Consider the following 23,885-nt stretch of genomic DNA (forward strand, 5'->3'; position numbering starts at 1 on the left):
CACCAGGAGGCCTGCAACCACCGGGTTGGCTACGTGCGGTGCAAAAGAAGTTCGACTTGTGTGAAGAAGGGCCATGGCCTGAAACGTCACCTGTTAGATATGCCCCTTTTTTAAGGCCACGTTATTGAATTGTTGAGCTTGTTTGTATCATGTGACCTTTTTTGCCAGTATCAAAGTATGAAAAATAATAGGTTTTACCCTTTCTCGCAATAAACACGGAGGTGTTAAGATGTTCTAACACCAAATAGAATCCTTTTGCAAGGAATCGAGTTACTGTAACACATTCCTGCGGAGGGAGCTGGTAGGAACGTTGGGTTGCTCGGTCAATGGCCAGGGTCAACGGCGGCGTGGTGTATTCCGCAAATATTCCCGACTGTGAGGGCGGGCACAAGCTGGCGTGAGTAGGTTAAACGTTGAGTTTTATAAGGGCACCACGGGGTGACCAGCCCCTCCCCACCCAGCACCCCCCACCCTCCCCACCCAGCCCCTCCCCACCCTCCCCTCTCCACCCAGCCCCACCCCTCCCATTTTTGGATTTTTCTCCAGGAGGTTTCCCGGTTTTCTTCCCACTCGTTCGTTAACCGGCCGTGGAAAAAAAAACAAGTTCTCGACTCATGCAAATCGTTCTGCGCGAGTGACGCGGCAGACGACGACCGAGGATTTTATTTGACCCGACCGATCGCTTTGCGTGTCGCGCCGATCACGCAAGAAGGGAGACGCGAAGCAGGCGCTGGGGGGGCTGTCGACAGGCCACTTAAATCTTTTTTTTATTTCTCATTTCTTACTAATAATAATAATCCTGTATTATATACACCAGTGATCGAAACCGCTTCCAGATATATTCAAACACTCTTGACACAAATATACACTATATACAACAACAAAAACCCCAACGATCAGCGCAAAAAGCCGGAGTTCCCAAAAACAACACGAAAGCACTACTCACATCTTGCACTCACAAGGGAAGGGGGTCGTTATTATTCACGCCGTTGATAAATAACATTTAACTCTGATACACCAAGACGAAGAGGCTGGGGTGGGCACCCAGCATCAAGCGCAGAATGTGGGGAGGCATGGGGGAGCCGGGGTTGCTGGGAAACGACGGAGGAAGTGGCGGGCAGGGGTTTGGCATGGGGGAGACCTCGCCAGTTGGGTTGTTGCCGCACCGTGTCCGACGTTTCGCAACGCGTGCCAGAAGGAAAATTCTTCACGAACTGAAATGACTCCTTCCGGCACGATTTTTCCCGACGTCTTTGTTTGCTCCACGCGCCCCCGTAGGCGGAGGATAACGACGACGACGATGATCTCGGTTGCCGAAGCGGGTCGAGGGCGCGTGGAGCGAAACGTCGGGGGCCGTGGTGCCGAAACGTCGGACGAGCGGCGGCACGAACCCTCCCACACACACACACACCGGCACGGCGTGGAGTTGCCCACGCGCCAGTGTTGCCCTGGAGGCCTCGCCACCGTGGGGGGGGCTGGGGGGAACTCGGGACACAAAGCGACGACGGAGAAAACGAAGGCCACACGTTTACAGACGGACGTAACAACGAATCGAGATTACGATGGGAAAAAATAAAAGCCACCCCATGCCCGAGGAAACACTTCCAGAGAGATAGAGGGCGCGCAGCGAGACGAAGAATCAACACGGGGCGAGGAGATCAGATCGGTTCCGTCGGGAGGGACCGGCACGGAAGCGGCACGGGGTGGGGGGGTCACGGTGGTCACGGTGACCCAAGGTGTTGGTGGCCGTGAGCTGGAATCGAACTCGGGTCGCCGGGGTTTGTAGCCCTGCGCGCCAACCGTTGCACCACCACGGCCACCACGGCCACCACGGCCACCACCGCCAGCACCACGGCCACCACGGCCACCACCACCACGGCCACCACGGCCACCACGGCCACCACCACCGCCAGCACCACGGCCACCACGGCCACCACCACCACGGCTCGGGCATGACCCGCAGCATCACCGGCCTCTGGCTTCCCATCCCAACGGAACGGAACGCTCATAAATACGCGCGCCAACGCGACTACGAAACAAACAACAACAACAATAATAATAAACAAACAACAATAGTAGTACGGTCACTGGAGGATGGATTACAGATCCGATCCGCGAAACCTACTCCTCACCTACCGGCTTCCTCACTGCCGAGACGACACTGCTTGCACGCTGAACTTCTTTCGCACCGTACGTAGCCAACCGTGCTGCTTCGGACTGCCTGCGTGCGCGTTGCTGCCGCTGCTGCTGCTGCCGCCACTGCACATTTCGAAGGCTCCCGTCAGAGTTGTGTCGGCACGGAAGTCGAAAGAATTTCCGTCGTCCCTGTCGCCGAATTGAAGAAAACCGTGAATTCGTGCCCCAAGATGCTGTGGATGTCTCTTGGTCGTCATAATAAACAATAAACACACTTTAGAACGCGCTCGCGCTCGCGCTCACATTTCGCGAATCGGACTCAACGTTCGATCGAGAAGGTGGAGGCGCGGAGCCTGAGCTACAAGTCCCTCATACGTCACAGCCTGGACAGGTGATGGTCTGGACCAGGTGAGAACATGAACCAGGTGTGGCCCTGATCGTGCTGTGGTTGTCCGCACACCCACAGTAGCTGCCCTTCCTTTTAGTTGATATGTTCTGCACGTATGTCTGTACGTATGTCTGTACGTACATATGCTGAACTTCTTTCGCACCGTACGTAGCCAACCGTGCTGATCGTGCACCACACGTGTGTATGTATGTTGAACTTCTTTCGACTGCTGGACGAGGGCCTGCCCGCGCATGCCGTGCAAAGTCGTGGGGGAGGTTTTGACCTCACCTCGGCACTGGGTGGGAAAAGTTAAAGGGGCATAGTGGTTCGGGAGACGACAACGCCAGCACAACTATCGTGTTTTTTGGTTGTTGTCCTTTGTTGTGACTTTCTGACTCTGTGCCCCGAGTGGACATCTGCGAAAGAGACCTTTATGTCTGATCGGATTGCTCCAGTAATAAACATAATAAAAAATTCTGATTCATAACACGGCCGCGCTGGGCACGCGGATGCACGTGACGTGTCCGTCTCTCCGGTATCGCGATCGTGGCGAAGACGCGTTCCTGCGTACGTTGAACTTCTTTCGCACCGTACGTAGCCGACCGGCGTTCGCTTCCAGTGTACGCGCCGTTTGGCGATGCGGTACCGCGAGCTTGTGGGGGGGGGTCAACATGTTGGGGGGGGGGGGCAGCGGCAGGCTGCGGCGGCATGGATACCGTGCAGGAGAAGAATGTCGAACGCTCGCGCGGGGGTACGACGATGACCCGCGGCTGTCAACAAGAACATTGCGGCGACCACCAAAGAAAAACAACGCGCGGTGTCTGTGTGTGTGTGTATAGTTGGTCTTAGTAACCACAGGGGATCACGTGCGGTCAACATCAACAACAATAGTTTAACACGTAGGCTTTCGCGACCAATATTATTCATAATATAGGTTTTTGGGTCAGATCGCGTTATTTATAAATGTGTCGTAACCCTCCACCACCCGACACGGCCAAACAGTAAAAAATGTGTCACGTTTTTCAAAGGACAAAATAATTCACTTCTTTAGCCCACCAGTGTGTTGAAGAGAGAATCAACGGCATTTTAAAATTTGAGTAGTACGACGTTTCGCTGATAATTACAATCAGCTTCATCGGGCAAGAATGGTTTGAAAAACGTGACACATTTTTTACTTTTTGGCCGTGTCGGGTGGTGGAGGGTTACGACACATTTATAAATAACGCGATCTGACCCAAAAACCTATATTATGAATAACAACAACAACAATAATAAACAATCAGCAACAGTAGTAGCACGGTATTCATATTCACAGCTCGCGAGCGGAACTCCCCGAGCAAGGCGATTTGTGCGTCGCGCTCTGTGGCCGCAGATAGGGGGGGGGGGGGCTGTGGTGGGTGACTGGGGGGGTCGGGGGGGGGTGACTGGGGGGGTCGGGGGGGGGGTGACTGGGGGGGTGGGGGGGGTGACTGGGGGGGTCACTGGGGGGGTCATTGGGGGGGTGGGGGTGACGGGGGGGGGCGGAGAATGCGGTACTGTTGCCAACGATGGCAACTCGGAGTGGCCACGGTGTAGAGTGGGCGGAGAGTTCTGTCCAAGCCGATGGAAAAGGAGATTGTTGGATAAAACCGTCGCGACGCGAACACCGGGGTCATCCCCACAGCAGCAGCAGCAGTGGCAGCAGCAGCGGCGGTGGCTTTTGGCTTTACAGCCATCGAACAAAGAGGGTCGCCGCATCACGCGGCGCATTCAGACGAAGCTTTCCGCGGCCGTATGGAACGCCGCTCTTCCTTCCGACATCAGGAAGCCACTGGGGAGCTACGCACTTTTAAATCATCATCATCATCATCATCTATATAGAACTGCTTTTTGTGTTTAGTTCGTTGTTCTTCCCCACCCGCACCTCCGATTAGCGCGGCTGGCTACGTACGGCGCGAAAGAAGTTCAACGTATTTGTCCAATAAAGCAATGTGCCAATGAAACGATACCAATCGTGACACAGCTGCTGCAGAGGATCACGGCACATCGCTTTTAGAGGAGAACCACTGCCACCCTCCCGCCCCCCCCCCCCGAGCAAACTCTCGGAGCGTTTTACGCGTTGACTGCGTCTGTAGCCGGCGTTGGGAGGGGGGTGGGTCACGGATAACTCGAGCGAAGGTGATCACGACGCACGCAACGGGACGACTTCCGTGCGAATTTCGTGCTGCCGTAGGGGTGCTCGCTCGCTCGCTCGCCAGAGGTCGCAAACGGGTTTTGATTCCTTACCCGTACCCGGCCGCACCAGGGTCGCAAACGGGTACCCGTACCCGTACCTGGCCGTACCCATACCCTACCCGTACCCGGCCGGGTACGGGTAGGGTACGGGTATCGGGTACCTGATTGCGACCTCTGGGATGAAGCCATGTTGCAGGCGCGGGTGGGTTGATTCTAGGAACTTGAATTGTGAGAAGAGACAAGACGTTGGGAAATGAGTGACAAACGGTGACTCACCAGTGACTCACGGCCTACCCGTACCCGTACCCGGCCGCACCAGGGTCGCAAACGGGTACCCGTACCCGTACCGTGGAGACGCAAAACCGGAGAGCGGCCGAGGGCGAAGACCTTTTGAAGACAATCGCACGCCTGGAAAGCGATGACCTGATCCATGTGTGTGCAGGATTGCGCTGAACTTGTTGATATGATTCTCGATTTGAAGCTTTCGTGACTGCAAGGATTCATATTCTTAGGGTTTTTTCGGTAAAGTCACGTAGGTAAAAAAATTAAATTAATAAAAGTAAATAAAGATAAAATAAAAATCACGACGTTTCGGAGGCAACACAAGCTTCCGTCTTCAGGTGGAACCGTCACAGCACGATAGCTGTATCAAGATACAGCTTTGATTATTTTTTTATTTTTTACCTACGTGATTTGTTGATATGAACCTTATGGCGGTACCCCGGGGTAACCATAATACCCCGGCTCTCGCACAATGTCCGTGATGCGGTAATTTTTAGTCTGTTGATGGTCGGCGTTGCGGCAATCGACTCATCTCGACGAGCTGTACACTACGATGCACCGCTACGGTGCGTACCGCGAGCGTTCAGGGTTTCAGCGCAATCGTCCTCGTAGCGTTTCAGCATCGCGGAGTAGCACTGATTTCGGATTGATTGGTACCCCAGTCGCGGAGTTCATTACACCCCTGGGAAAAATAGTGTCCCAGAAATCAAATATTTAATTGCCTCGGCCATTTTGTATTATTTGGTATCCCGGGGTACCGCCATAAGGATCATTTGACACAGCTACATATCAACAATGCCTTGCGATACAGGTACAAACCAAGGCGTCTTGCCAGGCAATGCCAAGGTTACCGGAATCGCTGGGAGGTCAACGATCCCTGCACGGTGGCCCATCCACAGCGCTCGTTACCAGTGGCGGCAAAAGCAAAATCCCTAGGGCCCCAAGTAGTTCAAGAGACCCCCACCCCCGTCCAACCCTACCGCCCCCCCCCCCACCAACCACCCCACCCTCACCCAACACGATTCATCACAAAAATATGGGGTGCGTCCGTCAATATACCGGCATCGAATTTTACATTTAACAAAAAAAGATATCCTAAAAATGGTAACGAGCCGCCAATTACAATTAGTAACAAATAGAACACGCACAAAAACATGGTATTGGCCAAAAAGAAAACTGTTATTGGCCAAACATCCCAATGCTCGCAAAAAGTGTACCTGCACATGACTCAATTGGTAACACACACACACACAGCAGCAACAACAACATCAACCCACTAATGCGGAAATACTTGGCAGGACCCTCCTGAAAAAGAGTCTTGAGACTCGGTTGAGGATTTCCTGGGTAAACAAGCGTAATAATAATAATAATGAACAGCCTTTCTCGTCTATATCTCTCGCCTTTCAATCTCACTACATCTCTTGTGTCTGGTCTGCATCTTATCAGTCATCTCTAGACATCAACATCTCTGGGTCTGTGTCTCATCAGTCATCTCTAGACATCAACATCTCTGGGTCTACGTCTCATCAGTCATCTCTAGACATCAACATCTCTGGGTCTACATCTCATCAGTCACGTCTAGACATCAGCATCTCCTGGTCTAAGGTCTCATCAGTCATCTCTAGACATCAACATCTCTGGGACTGTCTCATCAGTCATCTCTAGACATCAACATCTCTGGGTCTACATCTCATCAGTCATCTCTAGACATCAACATCTCTGGGTCTACGTCTCATCAGTCATCTCTAGACATCAACATCTCTGTTCTACGTCTCATCAGTCTACTCTAGACATCAACATCTCTGGGTCTACATCTCATCAGTCATCTCTAGACATCAACATCTCTGGGTCTGCATCTCATCAGTCATCTCTAGACATCAACATCTCTGTTCGACGTCTCATCAGTCATCTCTAGACATCAACATCTCTGTTCTACGTCTCATCAATCATCTCTAGACATCAACATCTCTGTTCTACATCTCATCAGTCATCTCTAGACATCAACATCTCTGGGTCCACATCTCATCAGTCATCTCTAGACATCAACATCTCTGGGTCCACATCTCATCAGTCATCTCTAGACATCAACATCTCTGGGTCTATGTCTCATCAGTCATCTCTAGACATCAACATCTCTGGGTCTACGTCTCATCAGTCATCTCTAGACATCAACATCTCTGGGTTCACGTCTCATCAGTCATCTCTAGACATCAACATCTCTGGGTCCACGTCTCATCAGTCATCTCTAGACATCAACATCTTTGGGTCCACGTCTCATCAGTCATCTCTAGACATCAACATCTCTGGTCTACGTCTAATCAGTCATCTCTAGACATCAACATCTCTGGGTCTACGTCTCATCAGTCATCTGTAGACATCAACATCTCTGGGTCTGTGTCTCATCAGTCATCTCTAGACATCAACATCTCTGGGTCTAAGTCTCATCAGTCATCTCTAGACATCAACATCTCTGGGTCTAAGTCTCATCAGTCATCTCTAGACATCAACATCTCTGGGTCTACGTCTCATCAGTCATCTCTAGACATCAACATCTCTGTTCTACATCTCATCAGTCATCGCTAGACATCAACATCTCTGGGTCTAAGTCTCATCAGTCATCTCTAGACATCAACATCTCTGGGTCTACGTCTCATCAGTCATCTCTAGACATCAACATCTCTGTTCTACATCTCATCAGTCATCGCTAGACATCAACATATCTGGGTCTGTGTCTCACCAGTCATCTCTAGACATCAACATCTCTGGGTCCACGTCTCATCAGTCATCTCTAGACATCAACATCTCTGGGTCTGCATCTCATCAGTCATCTCTAGACATCAACATCTCTGGGTCTACGTCTCATCAGTCATCTCTAGACATCAACATCTCTGGGTCTACGTCTCATCAGTCATCTCTAGACATCAACATCTCTGGGTCTACGTCTCATCAGTCATCTCTAGACATCAACATCTCTGGGTCTACGTCTCATCAGTCATCTCTAGACATCAACATCTCTGTGTCTGTGTCTCATCAGTCATCTCTAGACATCAACATCTCTGGGTCTACGTCTCATCAGTCATCTCTAGACATCAACATCTCTGGGTCTAAGTCTCATCAGTCATCTCTAGACATCAACATCTCTGGGTCAACGTCTCATCAGTCATCTCTAGACATCAACATCTCTGGGTCTACGTCTCATCAGTCATCTCTAGACATCAACATCTCTGGGTCTACGTCTCATCAGTCATCTCTAGACATCAACATCTCTGGGTCTAAGTCTCAGCGACGGACACGAATACAGGCGGAGAGCTCAATGTACGGGACAGACGCACGGACGAGCTATCACTCGGGCAGACGGACAGAGAGAGAGAAACGCACGCGTAGACGAACGCGTGGACGAACGCGTGGACGGACGCGTGGAGGGAACGCTTGGAGGGATGCGTGGAGGGACGCGTGGACGAACGCGTGGAGGGTACGCAGCACAAGAAAACTCGCGGTTCCTCCGTGCCGGGCGCCGGCAAAAAAAAAAAACCCACGCACGAGGTTCCATCAACATCATCGTCGTCATCGTCGTCATCGTCATCGTCGTCGTCGTCGCGGTCGTCAGAGGCAGGGTTCGAACTTGAGCTCCTCCTCCTCACTTGGGGTGAGCAGCTGCCCTCTCTTGTGCTCTCTCTGCCAGTGGCTTCTTGACTCGATCTGCTCGCACGCACACACCGCGCACACACGCACATGCATCACGCACACACCGCGCACACACGCACATGCATCACGCACACACCACGCGCACACACACCGCACACACACCACGCACACACCTCACACCGCGCACCACGCACACACGCACACGCACCACGCACACACACACCGCACACACACACCGCACACACACACCGCACACACGCACCACGCTCACACACCACGCACACGCCGCACACACACACCGCACACACAAACGATCTGCACGGTTGGCTACGTACGGTGTGGAAGAAGTTCTACGTACGTAAATAGATACACACGCACACACCGGGCACACGCGCACGCATGGCACACACACACACACGGGGCGCGCGCACGGCACGCGGGGCAGGGCGAGGGGGGCAGCCCAGCCCAGCGTGGAGCGATCGCTGGCGCGCAGACGCCGCGACCCACGTGGGTTTCCACGGTGATGGGCGGCAGCGCAGCGGCAACACCCGCAGGGTGACGGGGCGCCCAGCGGGGAGCAGATGCCCAACCTGGGTGCCTTTCTCCGTGGAGTTTGTGCGAACTTCTCACCCCCCCCCCCCATGGGATCTCCGGTTGCCTCCCATAGCTCCTCTCTCCGCCCTCTCGTCTCCCTCTACTCCCCTCCAGATCCGCACGCCACGCCACGTCACCCGCCCGCATTGACCAGCGTGGTGAAGTATGGTCAAACGATCCTCAGGGGAAGGCCTCGATCCAGCAGCGGATCGGTTAAAGTCCGCGCGTTGTTGCCTTTGTAACGTTTTATTTTTGTTGTTGTCAGAAGGTCCTTACCACGTGGTTCATGACAGCGTGACCCTTAACCTTTCCGTTTGGCTTTGAGGTGTCCCCAGACACAGCGAGACACGCGGAGGCTGGGCCCAAACAAGACAACAATGGAAACAAAAACACGACAACACAAACCGCATGGCGATTAACGTAAAAATTGTGGAATGGCAAAATCATAAAACGTAAAACAACGTCAAAAAATAATCACAATAAAAACGATCATTCTCTTATTCATATTATTAGGTTTTTTCGGTAAAGTCACGTAGGTAAAACATCAAAATTAATAAAAAAAAATACTTGATGCAGCAAATCTGGCTGTGACGGTCCCACCTGATGACGGAGACTTGTGTTGCCTCCGAAACGTCGTGGTTTTTATTTTATTTTTTTTATTAATTTTGATGTTTTACCTACGTGACTTTACCGAAAAAACGTAAGAATATGAATCCTTGCAGTCACGAAAGCTTCAAATCTAGGATCATTCTCTTGTATTCCATTATCCTCCCGTCACATTCCGCATGTCCCACCGCAGTGGGCCGTCTGGGATGACCACAGCGAGCGGTGCACCACCCTGTGTCAGAGAACAATTCGCGAAAAGATCACGCCGCAGAACTACATCTCGCCACGGTGGCAAGATGTTAACTACCTCGCCTCGTGTACGGGAGGTCGTGGGTTAGATCCCGACGCCTGTGCGTTTCGGGTTTGCGTGTTCTCCCCATTGTCGCGTGGATTTGTCTCTGGGGTTTCCCTCCACATTCAGAATTAAAATGCGTTCAGAGTTATTTGGCTCCCATAAACGTCTACGTGATGATGAGCCACTTGGTTGAGCTGTCATTTGTGATATCCATGTCGCTTCTGAAAATGAGCTACACAGAATAAAAAAAACTATAATTAAAAAAGTGCTTCGTTTATTTTTTAATTCACGTCAATTGCCTCTGTAGCCACACTAGGGACACGCATTTTTGTGTTCCCTGCAAACAGAATCAGCTCTGTGGCAAACAAAAACTTTAAATCATTTCACCGGTTCTGAAATTCTTTCCGATGACCTCCCAAGTGAACGCTCGACCAAAATCCCAACACGTTTGTCGACAACACGGAGCTGGCGTCGTCATGACGACCATAAAAACCATCTCCACTGGAGTCGCTGTGGCACATGGCCCTCCTCCACCCCACCCCACCCACCCAACCCCACCCACCCCCACCCAACCCCACCCACCCCACCCACCCCACCCACCCAACCCCACCCCACCCAACCCCACCCACCCCACCCACCCAACCCCACCCACCCCCACCCAACCCCACACACCCCCACCCACCCAACCCCACCCACAACCACCCACAACCACCCAACCCCAACCCACCCACCCACCCACCCCCACCTACCCCCACACAACCCCACCCCACCCACCCCACAACCACCCAACCCCACCCAACCCCACCCCACCCACCACACCCACAACCACCCAACCCCACCCACCCCCACCCCAGTCACCACACCCCACCCACCCCAACCACACACAACACCCACCCTGCCCAACCCCACCCACCCCCACCCACCCCACCCCACCCCACACCACCCCACCCCACCCCACACCACCCACCCCACCCCACACCACCCACCCCACCCCACACCACCCCACCCACCCCACCCACCCATCCCACCCCACCCACCCATCCCACCCCACCCACCCCCACCCCACCCCACCAATTCCATCCCACCCCACCCATCCCACCCCACCCACCCATCCCACACCACCCACCCCACCCCACACCACCCCACCCACCCCACCCACCCATCCCACCCCACCCATCCCACCCCACCCACCCACCCACCCCCACCCCACCCATCCCATCCCACCCCACCCACACACAACACCCACCCACCCTGCCTCCCGGCGGGGGCGTTCAGCCCATTGGGTGGCCCTCTAGCGAGGCTCCGAGCCGGGCGCTCCATCAACCGGTGAAACAACATCGGGCAATAGAGGCGCAGCCCCTGCAATCGCTCGCTCACGCCACCGCTGGCGGACAAGGGCCCCCCCCCCCCGCTGCCAAGAGAGAGACAGAGGCCCCCCGGGACGCGACGTGCCGGGGTTAGCCGGCGTGCCGGGGTTAGCCGGCGTGCCGGGGTTAGCCGGCGTGCCGTCTCACCTGGAGAGGTGGCGGCTCCGGGGGCGGCGACGCAGGCGGTCGCGCTGTCGTCCAGCCAGGTGCTGTAGGTGAACGAGTCGCGCTTGTGGGGCGTGCCGGCCGAGGACAGGCTCTCCTGCGGCGGCACATCACGCTCACCGTCAGCCGCCTTCGATCCGTCGTCGTCGCCGCCGCCGGGGATCGAAGGCCACCCCGAGCCGTCGCCGCCGCCTGCTCCCGCGGTGGCGTGGCGCGACACCACGTCGCGCTCCTCCTGCACACGAGACGACCCCCCCCCCGCCCTCGTCACACTCCATCTCCGCGCCGCACGTCCGCTCGGGCGAGCTGCCCTCCTCGGCGTTAGTCCCGTCCGCCAAGGCCGCCGACGGTCAACGCGATGTCTTTAATGCGTCCGTTCCCTCTAACCGTCTCGGGATTCCCCACCGTCGTGCTCACTGCTACGTGCGGCACTCACGATCCACGCTCACCACCCCGTGTGGTGCTCACTATACACACTACCCCGTGTGGCACTCACTACCCCGTGTGGCACTCACTACCCCGTGTGGTGCTCACTACCCCGTGTGGTGCTCACCACCCCGTGTGGTGCTCACCACCCCGTGTCTCACTCACCAGCCCCGTGTCTCACTCACTACCCCGTGTCTCACTCACTACCCCGTGTCTCACTCACCACCCCGTGTCTCACTCACCACCCCGTGTGGTGCTCACCACCCCGTGTCTCACTCACTACCCCGTGTCTCACTCACTACCCCGTGTCTCACTCACCACACCGTGTGGTACTCACTACCCCGTGTCTCACTCACTACCCCGTGTGGTACTCACCACCCCGTGTCTCACTCACTACCCCGTGTGGTGCTCACCACCCCGTGTGGTGCTCACTACCCCGTGTGGTACTCACTACCCCGTGTCTCACTCACTACCCCGTGTCTCACTCACTACCCCGTGTCTCACTCACCACACCGTGTGGTACTCACTACCCCGTGTCTCACTCACTACCCCGTGTGGTACTCACCACCCCGTGTCTCACTCACCACCCCGTGTGGTGCTCACCACCCCGTGTGGTGCTCACTACCCCGTGTGGTACTCACTACCCCGTGTCTCACTCACTACCCCGTGTCTCACTCACCACCCCGTGTCTCACTCACCACCCCGTGTCTCACTCACCACCCCGTGTCTCACTCACCACACCGTGTGGTACTCACTACCCCGTGTCTCACTCACTACCCCGTGTGGTACTCACTACCCCGTGTCTCACTCACCACCCCGTGTCTCACTCACCACCCCGTGTCTCACTCACCACCCCGTGTGGTGCTCACTACCCCGTGTGGTACTCACTACCCCGTGTCTCACTCACTACCCCGTGTCTCACTCACCACCCCGTGTCTCACTCACCACCCCGTGTCTCACTCACCACCCCGTGTCTCACTCACTACCCCGTGTGGTGCTCACTACCCCGTGTGGTGCTCACTACCCCGTGTCTCACTCACTACCCCGTGTCTCACTCACCACCCCGTGTCTCACTCACCACCCCGTGTCTCACTCACCACCCCGTGTCTCACTCACCACCCCGTGTCTCACTCACCACCCCGTGTCTCACTCACTACCCCGTGTGGTGCTCACTACCCCGTGTCTCACTCACCACCCCGTGTCTCACTCACCACCCCGTGTCTCACTCACTACCCCGTGTGGTGCTCACTACCCCGTGTGGCGCTCACTACCCCGTGTCTCACTCACCACCCCGTGTCTCACTCACCACCCCGTGTCTCACTCACTACCCCGTGTGGTGCTCACTACCCCGTGTCTCACTCACCACCCCGTGTCTCACTCACCACCCCGTGTCTCACTCACCACCCCGTGTGGCGCTCACTACCCCGTGTGGCGCTCACTACCCCGTGTCTCACTCACCACCCCGTGTCTCACTCACTACCCCGTGTGGCGCTCACTACCCCGTGTCTCACTCACCACCCCGTGTCTCACTCACTACCCCGTGTGGCGCTCACTACCCCGTGTCTCACTCACCACCCCGTGTGGTGCTCACTACCCCGTGTGGCGCTCACTACCCCGTGTGGTCCTCACTACCCCGTGTCTCACTCACCACCCCGTGTGGTGCTCACTACCCCGTGTGGCACTCACTACCCCGTGTGGCGCTCACTACCCCGTGTGGTGCTCACTACCCCGTGTGGCACTCACTACCCCGTGTGGCGCTCACTACCCCGTGTGGTCCTCACTACCCCGTGTCTCACTCACTACCCCGTGTCTCACTCACCAGCCCCGTGTCTCACTCACCAGCCCCGTGTCTCACTCACCAGCCCCGTGTCTCACTCACCACCCCGTGTCTCACTCACCAGCCCCGTGTCGTACTCGTCGAGTCCCTCCTCGTGTTCCTCGGCGACGCTGGTGAAGCTGCTGGCGTTGGACGAGGAGCGCGACAGGTGCGGCACCACCACTCCCCCCACACCGCCCCCACCACCGCCCCCACCACCGCCCCCACCACCACCACCACCGTTGTTGTTGTTGTTGACCTTTGACCCCACGGAGACCACCACTCTGCAGCGGGGGCGGGGGGCAGAGGTGAGAGCCCTGAGCTTGACGATGACCTGCGTTTACGTTGTTCCCTCCACTGCGTGAGTGGTGGAGTTTGTGTGTAAGTGGTGGTCTATGTGAGTGAGTGGTGGGCAGTGTGAGTGAGTGGTGGTCTATGTGAGTGAGTGGTGGTCTATGTGAGTGAGTGGTGGGCAGTGTGAGTGAGTGGTGGTCTATGTGTGTGAGTGGTGGGCAGTGTGAGTGAGTGGTGGTCTATGTGAGTGAGTGGTGGGCAGTGTGAGTGAGTGGTGGTCTATGTGAGTGAGTGGTGGTCTATGTGAGTGAGTGGTGAGCAGTGTGAGTGAGTGGTGGTCTATGTGAGTGAGTGGTGGTCTATGTGAGTGAGTGGTGGGCAGTGTGAGTGAGTGGTGGTCTATGTGAGTGAGTGGTGGTCTATGTGAGTGAGTGGTGGGCAGTGTGAGTGAGTGGTGGTCTATGTGTGTGAGTGGTGGGCAGTGTGAGTGAGTGGTGGTTTATGTGAGTGGTGGGCAGTGTGAGTGAGTGGTGGTCTATGTGAGTGAGTGGTGGTCTATGTGAGTGAGTGGTGAGCAGTGTGAGTGAGTGGTGGTCTATGTGAGTGAGTGGTGGTCTATGTGAGTGAGTGGTGAGCAGTGTGAGTGAGTGGTGGTCTATGTGCGTGAGTGGTGGAGTTTGTGTGTAAGTGGTGGTCTATGTGAGTGAGTGGTGGGCAGTGTGAGTGAGTGGTGGTCTATGTGAGTGAGTGGTGGTCTATGTGAGTGAGTGGTGGGCAGTGTGAGTGAGTGGTGGTCTATGTGAGTGAGTGGTGGTCTATGTGAGTGAGTGGTGGTCTATGTGAGTGAGTGGTGGTCTATGTGAGTGAGTGGTGGGCAGTGTGAGTGAGTGGTGGTTTATGTGAGTGAGTGGTGGTCTATGTGAGTGAGTGGTGGTCTATGTGAGTGAGTGGTGGTCTATGTGAGTGAGTGGTGGTCTATGTGAGTGAGTGGTGGTCTATGTGAGTGAGTGGTGGTCTATGTGAGTGAGTGGTGGGCAGTGTGAGTGAGTGGTGGGCAGTGTGAGTGAGTGGTGGTCTATGTGAGTGAGTGGTGGGCAGTGTGTGTGAGTGGTGGGCAGTGTGAGTGAGTGGTGGGCAGTGTGAGTGAGTGGTGGGCAGTGTGAGTGAGTGGTGGAGTTTGTGTGTAAGTGGTGGTCTATGTGAGTGAGTGGTGGGCAGTGTGAGTGAGTGGTGGTCTATGTGAGTGAGTGGTGGGCAGTGTGAGTGAGTGGTGGTCTATGTGAGTGAGTGGTGGTCTATGTGAGTGAGTGGTGGGCAGTGTGAGTGAGTGGTGGTCTATGTGAGTGAGTGGTGGTCTATGTGAGTGAGTGGTGGTCTATGTGAGTGAGTGGTGGTCTATGTGAGTGAGTGGTGGGCAGTGTGAGTGAGTGGTGGGCAGTGTGAGTGAGTGGTGGTCTATGTGAGTGAGTGGTGGTCTATGTGAGTGAGTGGTGGTCTATGTGAGTGAGTGGTGGTCTATGTGAGTGAGTGGTGGTCTATGTGAGTGAGTGAGTGGTGGTCTATGTGTGTGAGTGGTGGGCAGTGTGAGTGAGTGGTGGGCAGTGTGAGTGAGTGGTGGTCTATGTGAGTGAGTGGTGGGCAGTGTGTGTGAGTGGTGGGCAGTGTGAGTGAGTGGTGGGCAGTGTGAGTGAGTGGTGGGCAGTGTGAGTGAGTGGTGGGCAGTGTGAGTGAGTGGTGGGCAGTGTGAGTGAGTGGTGGGCAGTGTGAGTGAGTGAGTGGTGGGCAGTGTGAGTGAGTGGTGGTCTATGTGTGTGAGTGGTGGGCAGTGTGAGTGAGTGGTGGGCAGTGTGAGTGAGTGAGTGGTGGGCAGTGTGAGTGAGTGGTGGTCTATGTGTGTGAGTGGTGGGCAGTGTGAGTGAGTGGTGGTCTATGTGAGTGAGTGGTGGTCTATGTGAGTGAGTGGTGATCTATGTGAGTGAGTGGTGGGCAGTGTGAGTGAGTGGTGGGCAGTGTGAGTGAGTGGTGGGCAGTGTGAGTGAGTGGTGGTCTATGTGAGTGAGTGGTGGGCAGTGTGAGTGAGTGGTGGGCAGTGTGAGTGAGTGGTGGTCTATGTGAGTGAGTGGTGGGCAGTGTGAGTGAGTGGTGGTCTATGTGAGTGAGTGGTGGTCTATGTGAGTGAGTGAGTGGTGGTCTATGTGAGTGAGTGGTGGTCTATGTGAGTGAGTGGTGGGCAGTGTGAGTGAGTGGTGGGCAGTGTGAGTGAGTGGTGGTCTATGTGAGTAAGTGGTGGGCAGTGTGAGTGAGTGGTGGGCAGTGTGAGTGAGTGGTGGTCTATGTGAGTGAGTGGTGGTCTATGTGAGTGAGTGGTGGTCTATGTGTGTAAGTGGTGGTCTATGTGAGTGAGTGGTGGGCAGTGTGAGTGAGTGGTGGGCAGTGTGAGTGAGTGGTGGTCTATGTGAGTGAGTGGTGGGCAGTGTGAGTGAGTGGTGGGCAGTGTGAGTGAGTGGTGGGCAGTGTGAGTGAGTGGTGGTCTATGTGAGTGAGTGGTGGTCTATGTGAGTGAGTGGTGGTCTATGTGAGTGAGTGGTGGGCAGTGTGAGTGAGTGGTGGGCAGTGTGAGTGAGTGGTGGTCTATGTGAGTGAGTGGTGGGCAGTGTGAGTGAGTGGTGGTCTATGTGAGTGAGTGGTGGTCTATGTGAGTGAGTGGTGGGCAGTGTGAGTGAGTGGTGGGCAGTGTGAGTGAGTGGTGGTCTATGTGAGTGAGTGAGTGAGTGGTGGAGTTTGTGTGTAAGTGGTGGTCCATGTGAGTGAGTGGTGGTCTATGTGAGTGAGTGGTGGTCTATGTGAGTGAGTGGTGGGCAGTGTGAGTGAGTGGTGGTCTATGTGAGTGAGTGGTGGGCAGTGTGAGTGAGTGGTGGTCTATGTGAGTGAGTGGTGGGCAGTGTGAGTGAGTGGTGGGCAGTGTGAGTGAGTGGTGGTCTATGTGAGTGAGTGAGTGAGTGGTGGAGTTTGTGTGTAAGTGGTGGTCCATGTGAGTGAGTGGTGGTCTATGTGAGTGAGTGGTGGTCTATGTGAGTGAGTGGTGGGCAGTGTGAGTGAGTGGTGGTCTATGTGAGTGAGTGGTGGGCAGTGTGAGTGAGTGGTGGGCAGTGTGAGTGAGTGGTGGGCAGTGTGAGTGAGTGGTGGGCAGTGTGAGTGAGTGGTGGATATCGTGAGTGGTGGATATCGTGAGTGGTGGATTGTGTGAGTGAATGAGTGAGTGGTGGACTGTGTGAGTGAGTGGTGGGCAGTGTGAGTGAGTGGTGGATATCGTGAGTGGTGGATTGTGTGAGTGAATGAGTGAGTGGTGGTCTATGTGAGTGAGTGGTGGGCAGTGTGAGTGAGTGGTGGATATCGTGAGTGGTGAGCAGTGTGAGTGAATGAGTGCTGGACTGTGTGAGCGAGTGGTGGACTGTGCGAGTGAGTAGTGGATATCGTGAGTGATGAGCAGTGTGAGTGGTGGGCAGTGTGAGTGAGTGGTGGATATCGTGAGTGGTGAGCAGTGTGAGTGAATGAGTGAGTGCTAGACTGTGTGAGCGAGTGGTGGACTGTGTGAGTGAGTAGTTGATATCGTGAGTGATGAGCAGTGTGAGTGGTGGGCAGTGTGAGTGAGTGGTGGACTGTATGAGTGATTTAGTGAGTGGCGGACTGTGTGAGTGAATGAGTGAGTGGTGGACTGTGTCAGTGAGTGAGTGGTGGACTGTGTGAGTGAATGAGTGAGTGGTGGACTGTGTGAGTGAGTGATTGAGTGGTAGACTGTGTGAGTGAATGAGTGAGTGGTGGACTGTGTGAGTGAATGAGTGAGTGGTGGACTGTGTGAGTGAATGAGTGAGTGGTGGACTGTGTGAGTGAATGAGTGGTGGACTGTGTGAGTGAATGAGTGAGTAGTAGACTGTTTGAGTGAATGAGTGAGTGGTGGACTGTGTGAGTGAGTGAGTGGTGGACTGTGTGAGTGAATGAGTGAGTGGTGGACTGTGTGAGTGAGTGAGTGAGTGAGTGAGTGGTGGACTGTGTGAGTGAATGAGTGAGTGGTGGACTGTGTGAGTGAGTGAGTAGTAGACAGTGTGAGTGAGTGAGTGGTGGACTGTGTGAGTGAATGAGTGAGTGGTGGACTGTGTGAGTGAGTGAGTAGTAGACAGTGTGAGTGAGTGAGTGAGTGGACTGTGTGAGTGAATGAGTGAGTGGTGGACTGTGTGAGTGAATGAGTGAGTGGTGGACTGTGTGAGCGAATGAGTGGTGGACTGTGTGAGTGAATGAGTGAGTGGTGGACTGTGTGAGCGAATGAGTAGTAGACTGTGTGAGTGAGTGAGTGAGTGGTGGACTATGTGAGTGAATGAGTGAGTGGTGGACTGTGTGAGTGAATGAGTGAGTGGTGGGCGAACGTGGTGGAGCCACCCGTACTTGGCGGTGGGCATCTCGGGCGAGCTTTGGCTCGAGTGGTCGGAGCGAGGCTCTGGGAAGGTGCGCTCGCTCTCCGCAGCCTTGTGCAAGCTCAGCGAGCCCTCGCTGCGGACACGCGGGGGAGACGGGGGGACACGCGGGGACACGCGGGGGAGACGAGGGGAGACACGCGGGGACACGCGGGGACACGCGGGGACATAGGGGGAGATGGGGGACATAGGGGTTAGAGGATATACGAGTGGGCGGGTGAGTAGATGGTTGATTGAGCGAGCGAGTGAGTCAGCGAGTAGACGATTCAGCGAGTGAGTAAACAGGCGAGTGAGTAAGCGAGCGAGCAGGTGGGCGAGTGAGCGAGTAGATGATTGATCAAGCGAGTTAAACGGGTGAGAGAGTGAGTGAACGAGTTAAACGGGCGAGTGAGCGAGTGAGTGAGCGAGTTAAACGGGCGAGTGAGCGAGCGAGCGGGGGCGAGCGGGTGAGCGAGTGAGCGAGCGAGCGAGCGGGTGGGTGAGTGAGTGAGCGAGTGAGTGAGCGAGTTAAACGGGCGAGTGAGCGAGCGAGCGAGCGGGGGTGAGCGGGTGAGTGAGTGAGCGAGCGGGTGGATGAGTGAGCGAGCGGGTGAGTGAGTGAGCGAGCGAGCGGGGGCGAGCGGGTGAGCGTGGGCGAGCGGGGCCCCTCACCGGATCTCGGGCCCCTCCTGGATGTTCTCGATGCCGATGGCGCTGCTCCTGCGAGCGCCAAACGGACTCGACTTCCTGCGCACGGGACTCTTGTTGGGGATGATCAACGCCTGGGGGGGGGGGGGGGGTCAGGGGTCAGGGTTCAGGGGTCGAGGGGTGGTCACACGGTGGGGACAGGCGTCTCAACCACGACGTGACAACCATCGGCGCCGGCAACTACGGCGCTCCGCCGGGTTGACGCGAGCGAGTCGCTACGGGCTGCGGTGACCTCCTGACCTCGACGCGTTACTGACGCCTGTTTTCCGTGGACCTGTCGTGGTTTGACGGTGCTGGAAAAAAGATTCGGCTCCAACCACGAGAAGAAGCCTCCTCCTCCACCCACGCGTGGACTCGCTAATGAACTCTCTCGTGCAACGAGGGTGGCACGTGCAATGAGCAGCATCAGTGAGTAATACCACGGATTCCAACGCAATGGCTGATGGGAAAGCCTGGGTCCTGACGACAGAGAGAGCAGCAGCCCAGTGGCCGCAATGAAGCCGAGTTATTTATTTCTCTACGTGGTCCCCGGACACTTGGTCCGTCATCGTCGTCAATGATGTCGCGCGGCTTTAATCTCCGTGGGACGTCCTCGTCACGCCGCTGGTACCTCACGGCTCGCGTGACTCTCACCACGAGAGAGTCTCCGGCTTTGGAGACGTCGAAAGGTATGGGAGGGGTGGGGTGTCAGGTTTCACCACATCTCTCTAATCGATTACACTGGTCAACACACATTTTTCTGGCATAAGGTATTCCAACAGTTGTAAGGTAATTTTGGGGTGCCGATTCCAAAGCTGGTATCAGTTTTTGTCGATCACATCAGGTTTTTGAGATGTCAAATATTGCATTTTCAATTAAAACTGCAGAAGAAAAATATTAAATAAATGTGGATATCTACATAAAATGATATTATAAACACACTATCCTAAAAATACAGCACCATATTTTAACACTAAAGCAGTCACTGACTCGCAACAACTTGCAATCATAAGTGACAGAGTTAATTTCGGGTAAAATCAATGAAAATGGGGTATGCCGATAGCATAAAAATGAGATATGATAGAGCAAATCTGAGTTCAGATTTAGAATCAGCACACCTGAAATTAGTCTAAAACAGCTGCAAAAGTCCAGGCCAGAAAAAAATGTTTTGTTTTTGTTGTTGACCAGTGTTATTTTCAATATTCCCGCGTCGTCTGTGGATTTTTTTCCCCGTCTGACATCATTTCTCCTCCACGTTTGTTCGGATTTCTCAGCAGATTTCTCCGCCGTTGTCTCCGGATCACTCAGGACTTCCCGCGTTTTTTATTCCCACTAGAATTTCATTGAAACTCCTAGAGATTTCTCCACCCGCCCTCCTCTCTCTCTCTCTGTCTCTCTGTCTCTCTGTCTCGACGGATCACTCAAGATTTCTCAATTTCGCAGGAGAAGGACTTGCTGCTCAAGACAATTCGAATCGTCCGTAAAAATACTCGACCGACGGCCGCAGTCTACTGCTGTGGACTTTGGTCGTTGTCTTTAAAGCATTTTCTTATGAAGCTAACAAACCACTCGTTAAACGAAACTATTTTTATTTTACCAGCTAAGGCCCCAACTGAGCCATGTAGCTCTTTTTCAGAAGCGACCTGGCCACAAACGATAGCTCAACGAAGTGGCTTAGCGTCACGTGGACATTTATAGCAGAAGCCGAATACTCTAAACGCGTGATTCTAAACGCAGAGGGGAAAAACCGGAGGACCCGGAGAAAAATCCACACGGCCACTTGGAGAACACCTCATATTCAATTGCAAAGACAGCTGTCGGGATCGAGATCGAACCCACGACCTCCTGCATACCAGGCGAGGGAGATAACATCTCCTAGCCGCCGTGGCACCCCATTGCCAGGCCACAGGCTTTCCACTCTCGCCATCAACCGCTGCTCCTCAACAACACTCGGCCCGAGTGAGATTTCCCGGGTGAGATTTCCCGAGTGAGATTTCCCGAGTGAGATTTCCAGAGTGAGATTTCCCGAGTGAGATTTCCCGAGTGAGATTTCCCGAGTGAGATTTCCCGGGTGAGATTTCCCGAGTGAGATTTCCCGAGTGAGATTTCCAGAGTGAGATTTCCCGAGTGAGATTTCCCGAGTGAGATTTCCCGAGTGAGATTTCCAGAGTGAGATTTCCCGACCGCAGTCGAAATTCCCAGACGGAACGGAGATTTTCGACGCAAACGATTGGTAAGGCGTGGGAAGATCAGAAGGGTTACGGCGATTCGCTTAGATTCCGTAGACTGTTGATCAAACCGCCGGACCTCTCTTTACGATCGACACACGACGATGAATCGAGTTTCGCTATTTTATTAGGTCCGTCCCGTCCGCCCGTGAGTTTTGCAGCGGTACGTTCGGGGTCCTAGTTCGGGCGTTGGGAGACGGAGGCACTTCCACCAGTCAATCGGAAACAAACTGGATCTCTTCCCTGCAAACTTATCCGTTTTACTTTTCTTGCCGTAATTAAGAAGTACAGCCAGTGTTTCAGACTCTGTCTACTCGACAGACCTGCTCTCCACCTGAGGACGGCTGCGTGCGTTGTGGCCGAAACGTCGTGAGAATTATTTTATTGTGTTTTATTTTTATTATTTTATTATTTCCATTCTACGTGACTTTACCGAAAGAACCAAGAAGATGAATCCCTGCAGTCACGAAAGCTTTAAATCGAAACACGGTGTTAGTTGCATTCCTGAAGGGTTACGGGAAAAATCGTGAATAAATACAGGGCAAAGCACAGTCCGCGATCACACGTGAGATGCGCAGGCAGGGCCGAACAGAGACCGGGGCGTGCGGGTAGCGTCTAGAAGCATCCAGCAGCATCCCGCCTTGTGCGATGCTGCGTCGACACAGCCGTACGACCGCTTAATCTACTCGCATGACGTAGTTCCGTTCGCTCGATCTCGTTGTATTCAATTTGCATTCATGGTGAGAGGCGCTGCACTTTGAGACTCAACGAAAGCGCGAATATTAAACGTATAGAAATGTATCGTTATTGATATTATTGTCATTATTGAGTCAACTACAGTCAACGCATTCTGGACGCGGGGAACTAAGCGGATGTTCTGCCGACGCACGATTGTCACCTCGGGGTGTCAGCAGAAGCTTTGTCTCAAGGGTTCAATCGAGGAATTGAATGCAGTATTCGACCGAACTAACTTTGCGGGGTTTAAATTACAAAAACTATTTAAATTCTAAATCTCGGCCGACAGAAGAGGCGAGCGAGGTGTGCAAATGAAAGCGTAGTGGATTCGCTAATCGAGATGTCATCGTTGTGATCTAACAATTGAGATTTAACCGAACCAAGAGAATCGTTCGTTGGCACGAGTCGCCGGGGTCAGAGTTCGTTTCCCGCGCGGTCGCGGCTGGGAGGTCAGAGACGTGTTGGGGGGGGGCAGGGGTGTGAGAAGACGAGTCACGTGCACGACACCACCACCACTGCAACAACGACAATGACAACAACAACCAGCAGGCCACCACCACCACCACGAACGACACCAATAATAGCCAGGGCTTAATTTCAGCCGGAACTGTTTGGGGCTCTGGAAACATAATTTCCTCGCCCGCTGTTGTGAGGGGGGGCGGGGAGCGGGGGTGGGGTCTAAGGTGGGGGGGCTGGAGGGGGGGAGGGGGGAGTGGGGGTGGGGTCTAGGGTGGGGGGGCTGAAGGAGGGGCGGGGAGCGGGGGTCTCGGTATAGAGTGGGGGATGGGGGGAGTTGGGGTGGGGTCTAGGGTGGGGGGGGGGGGGCTGGAGGGGGGAGTGGGGTCTAGGGTGGAGGGGAGGGGTGGTGGGGTCTAGGGTGGGGGGGAGGGGTGGTGGGGTCTAGGGTGGGGGGGGGGGGGGCTGGAGGGGGGGAGGGGGGAGTGGGGTCTAGGGTGGGGGGGAGGGGTGGTGGGGTCTAGGGTGGGGGGGAGGGGTGGTGGGGTCTAGGGTGGGGGGGGAGCTGGAGGGGGGGAGGGGGGAGTGGGGTCTAGGGTGGGGGGGAGGGGTGGTGGGGTCTAGGGTGGGGGGGAGGGGTGGTGGGGTCTAGGGTGGGGGGGGAGCTGGAGGGGGGGAGGGGGGAGTGGGGTCTAGGGTGGGGGGGAGGGGGGGTCTAGGGTTTGGGGGAGTGGGGATGGGGTCTAGGGTGGGGGGGGGCTGTAGGGAGGGTGGGGTCTAGGGTTGGGGGGGCGGGAGGGGGTGGGGTGGACGGGGGGGGGGTGGAGGGGAGTGGGGTCTAGGGTGGGGGGGGCTGGAGGGGGGTGGGGGGGAGTGGGGGTGGGGTCTAGGGTGGGGGGTGGGGGGGAGTGGGGTCTAGGTTGGGGAGGGGTGGGGAGGGGGGGAGGAGGGGGGGTCTAGGGAGGGGGGTGGTGAAGGAGTCATTCCGGGTTTGGTGGTTGGGCTATTGGGCGGCCCTGAAAATCATTTTGTGGAGAAGTTAAGCCCTGCGGGTAGGCAGCGTCCCACTCGCCAAGTCGGCGGGGTCAACGGCGATCGGGGTC

At 55.2% G+C, this 23,885-nt stretch overlaps 1 protein-coding gene across 1 annotated transcript in view; it reads right to left on the reverse strand.

Moving 5' to 3' along the window:
* Positions 1 to 6,178: 6,178 nt before the first annotated feature.
* RAP1GAP (RAP1 GTPase activating protein) overlaps positions 6,179 to 23,885 on the reverse strand; it is a 206,650-nt gene continuing 188,943 nt past the window's right edge. Inside the window, 7 exon segments of the mRNA XM_078611272.1 lie at positions 6,179 to 8,719; positions 9,536 to 9,615; positions 11,675 to 11,927; positions 14,017 to 14,117; positions 14,169 to 14,218; positions 18,669 to 18,773; positions 19,349 to 19,458. Of these exon segments, the coding sequence (XP_078467398.1) occupies positions 8,624 to 8,719; positions 9,536 to 9,615; positions 11,675 to 11,927; positions 14,017 to 14,117; positions 14,169 to 14,218; positions 18,669 to 18,773; positions 19,349 to 19,458 (795 nt within the window). The 3' untranslated portion in view covers positions 6,179 to 8,623.

The sequence above is a fragment of the Lampetra planeri genome, chromosome 36 (assembly GCF_965212315.1).
Source record: "Lampetra planeri chromosome 36, kcLamPlan1.2.h2, whole genome shotgun sequence".
In the NCBI taxonomy this organism is placed as follows: domain Eukaryota; kingdom Metazoa; phylum Chordata; class Hyperoartia; order Petromyzontiformes; family Petromyzontidae; genus Lampetra; species Lampetra planeri.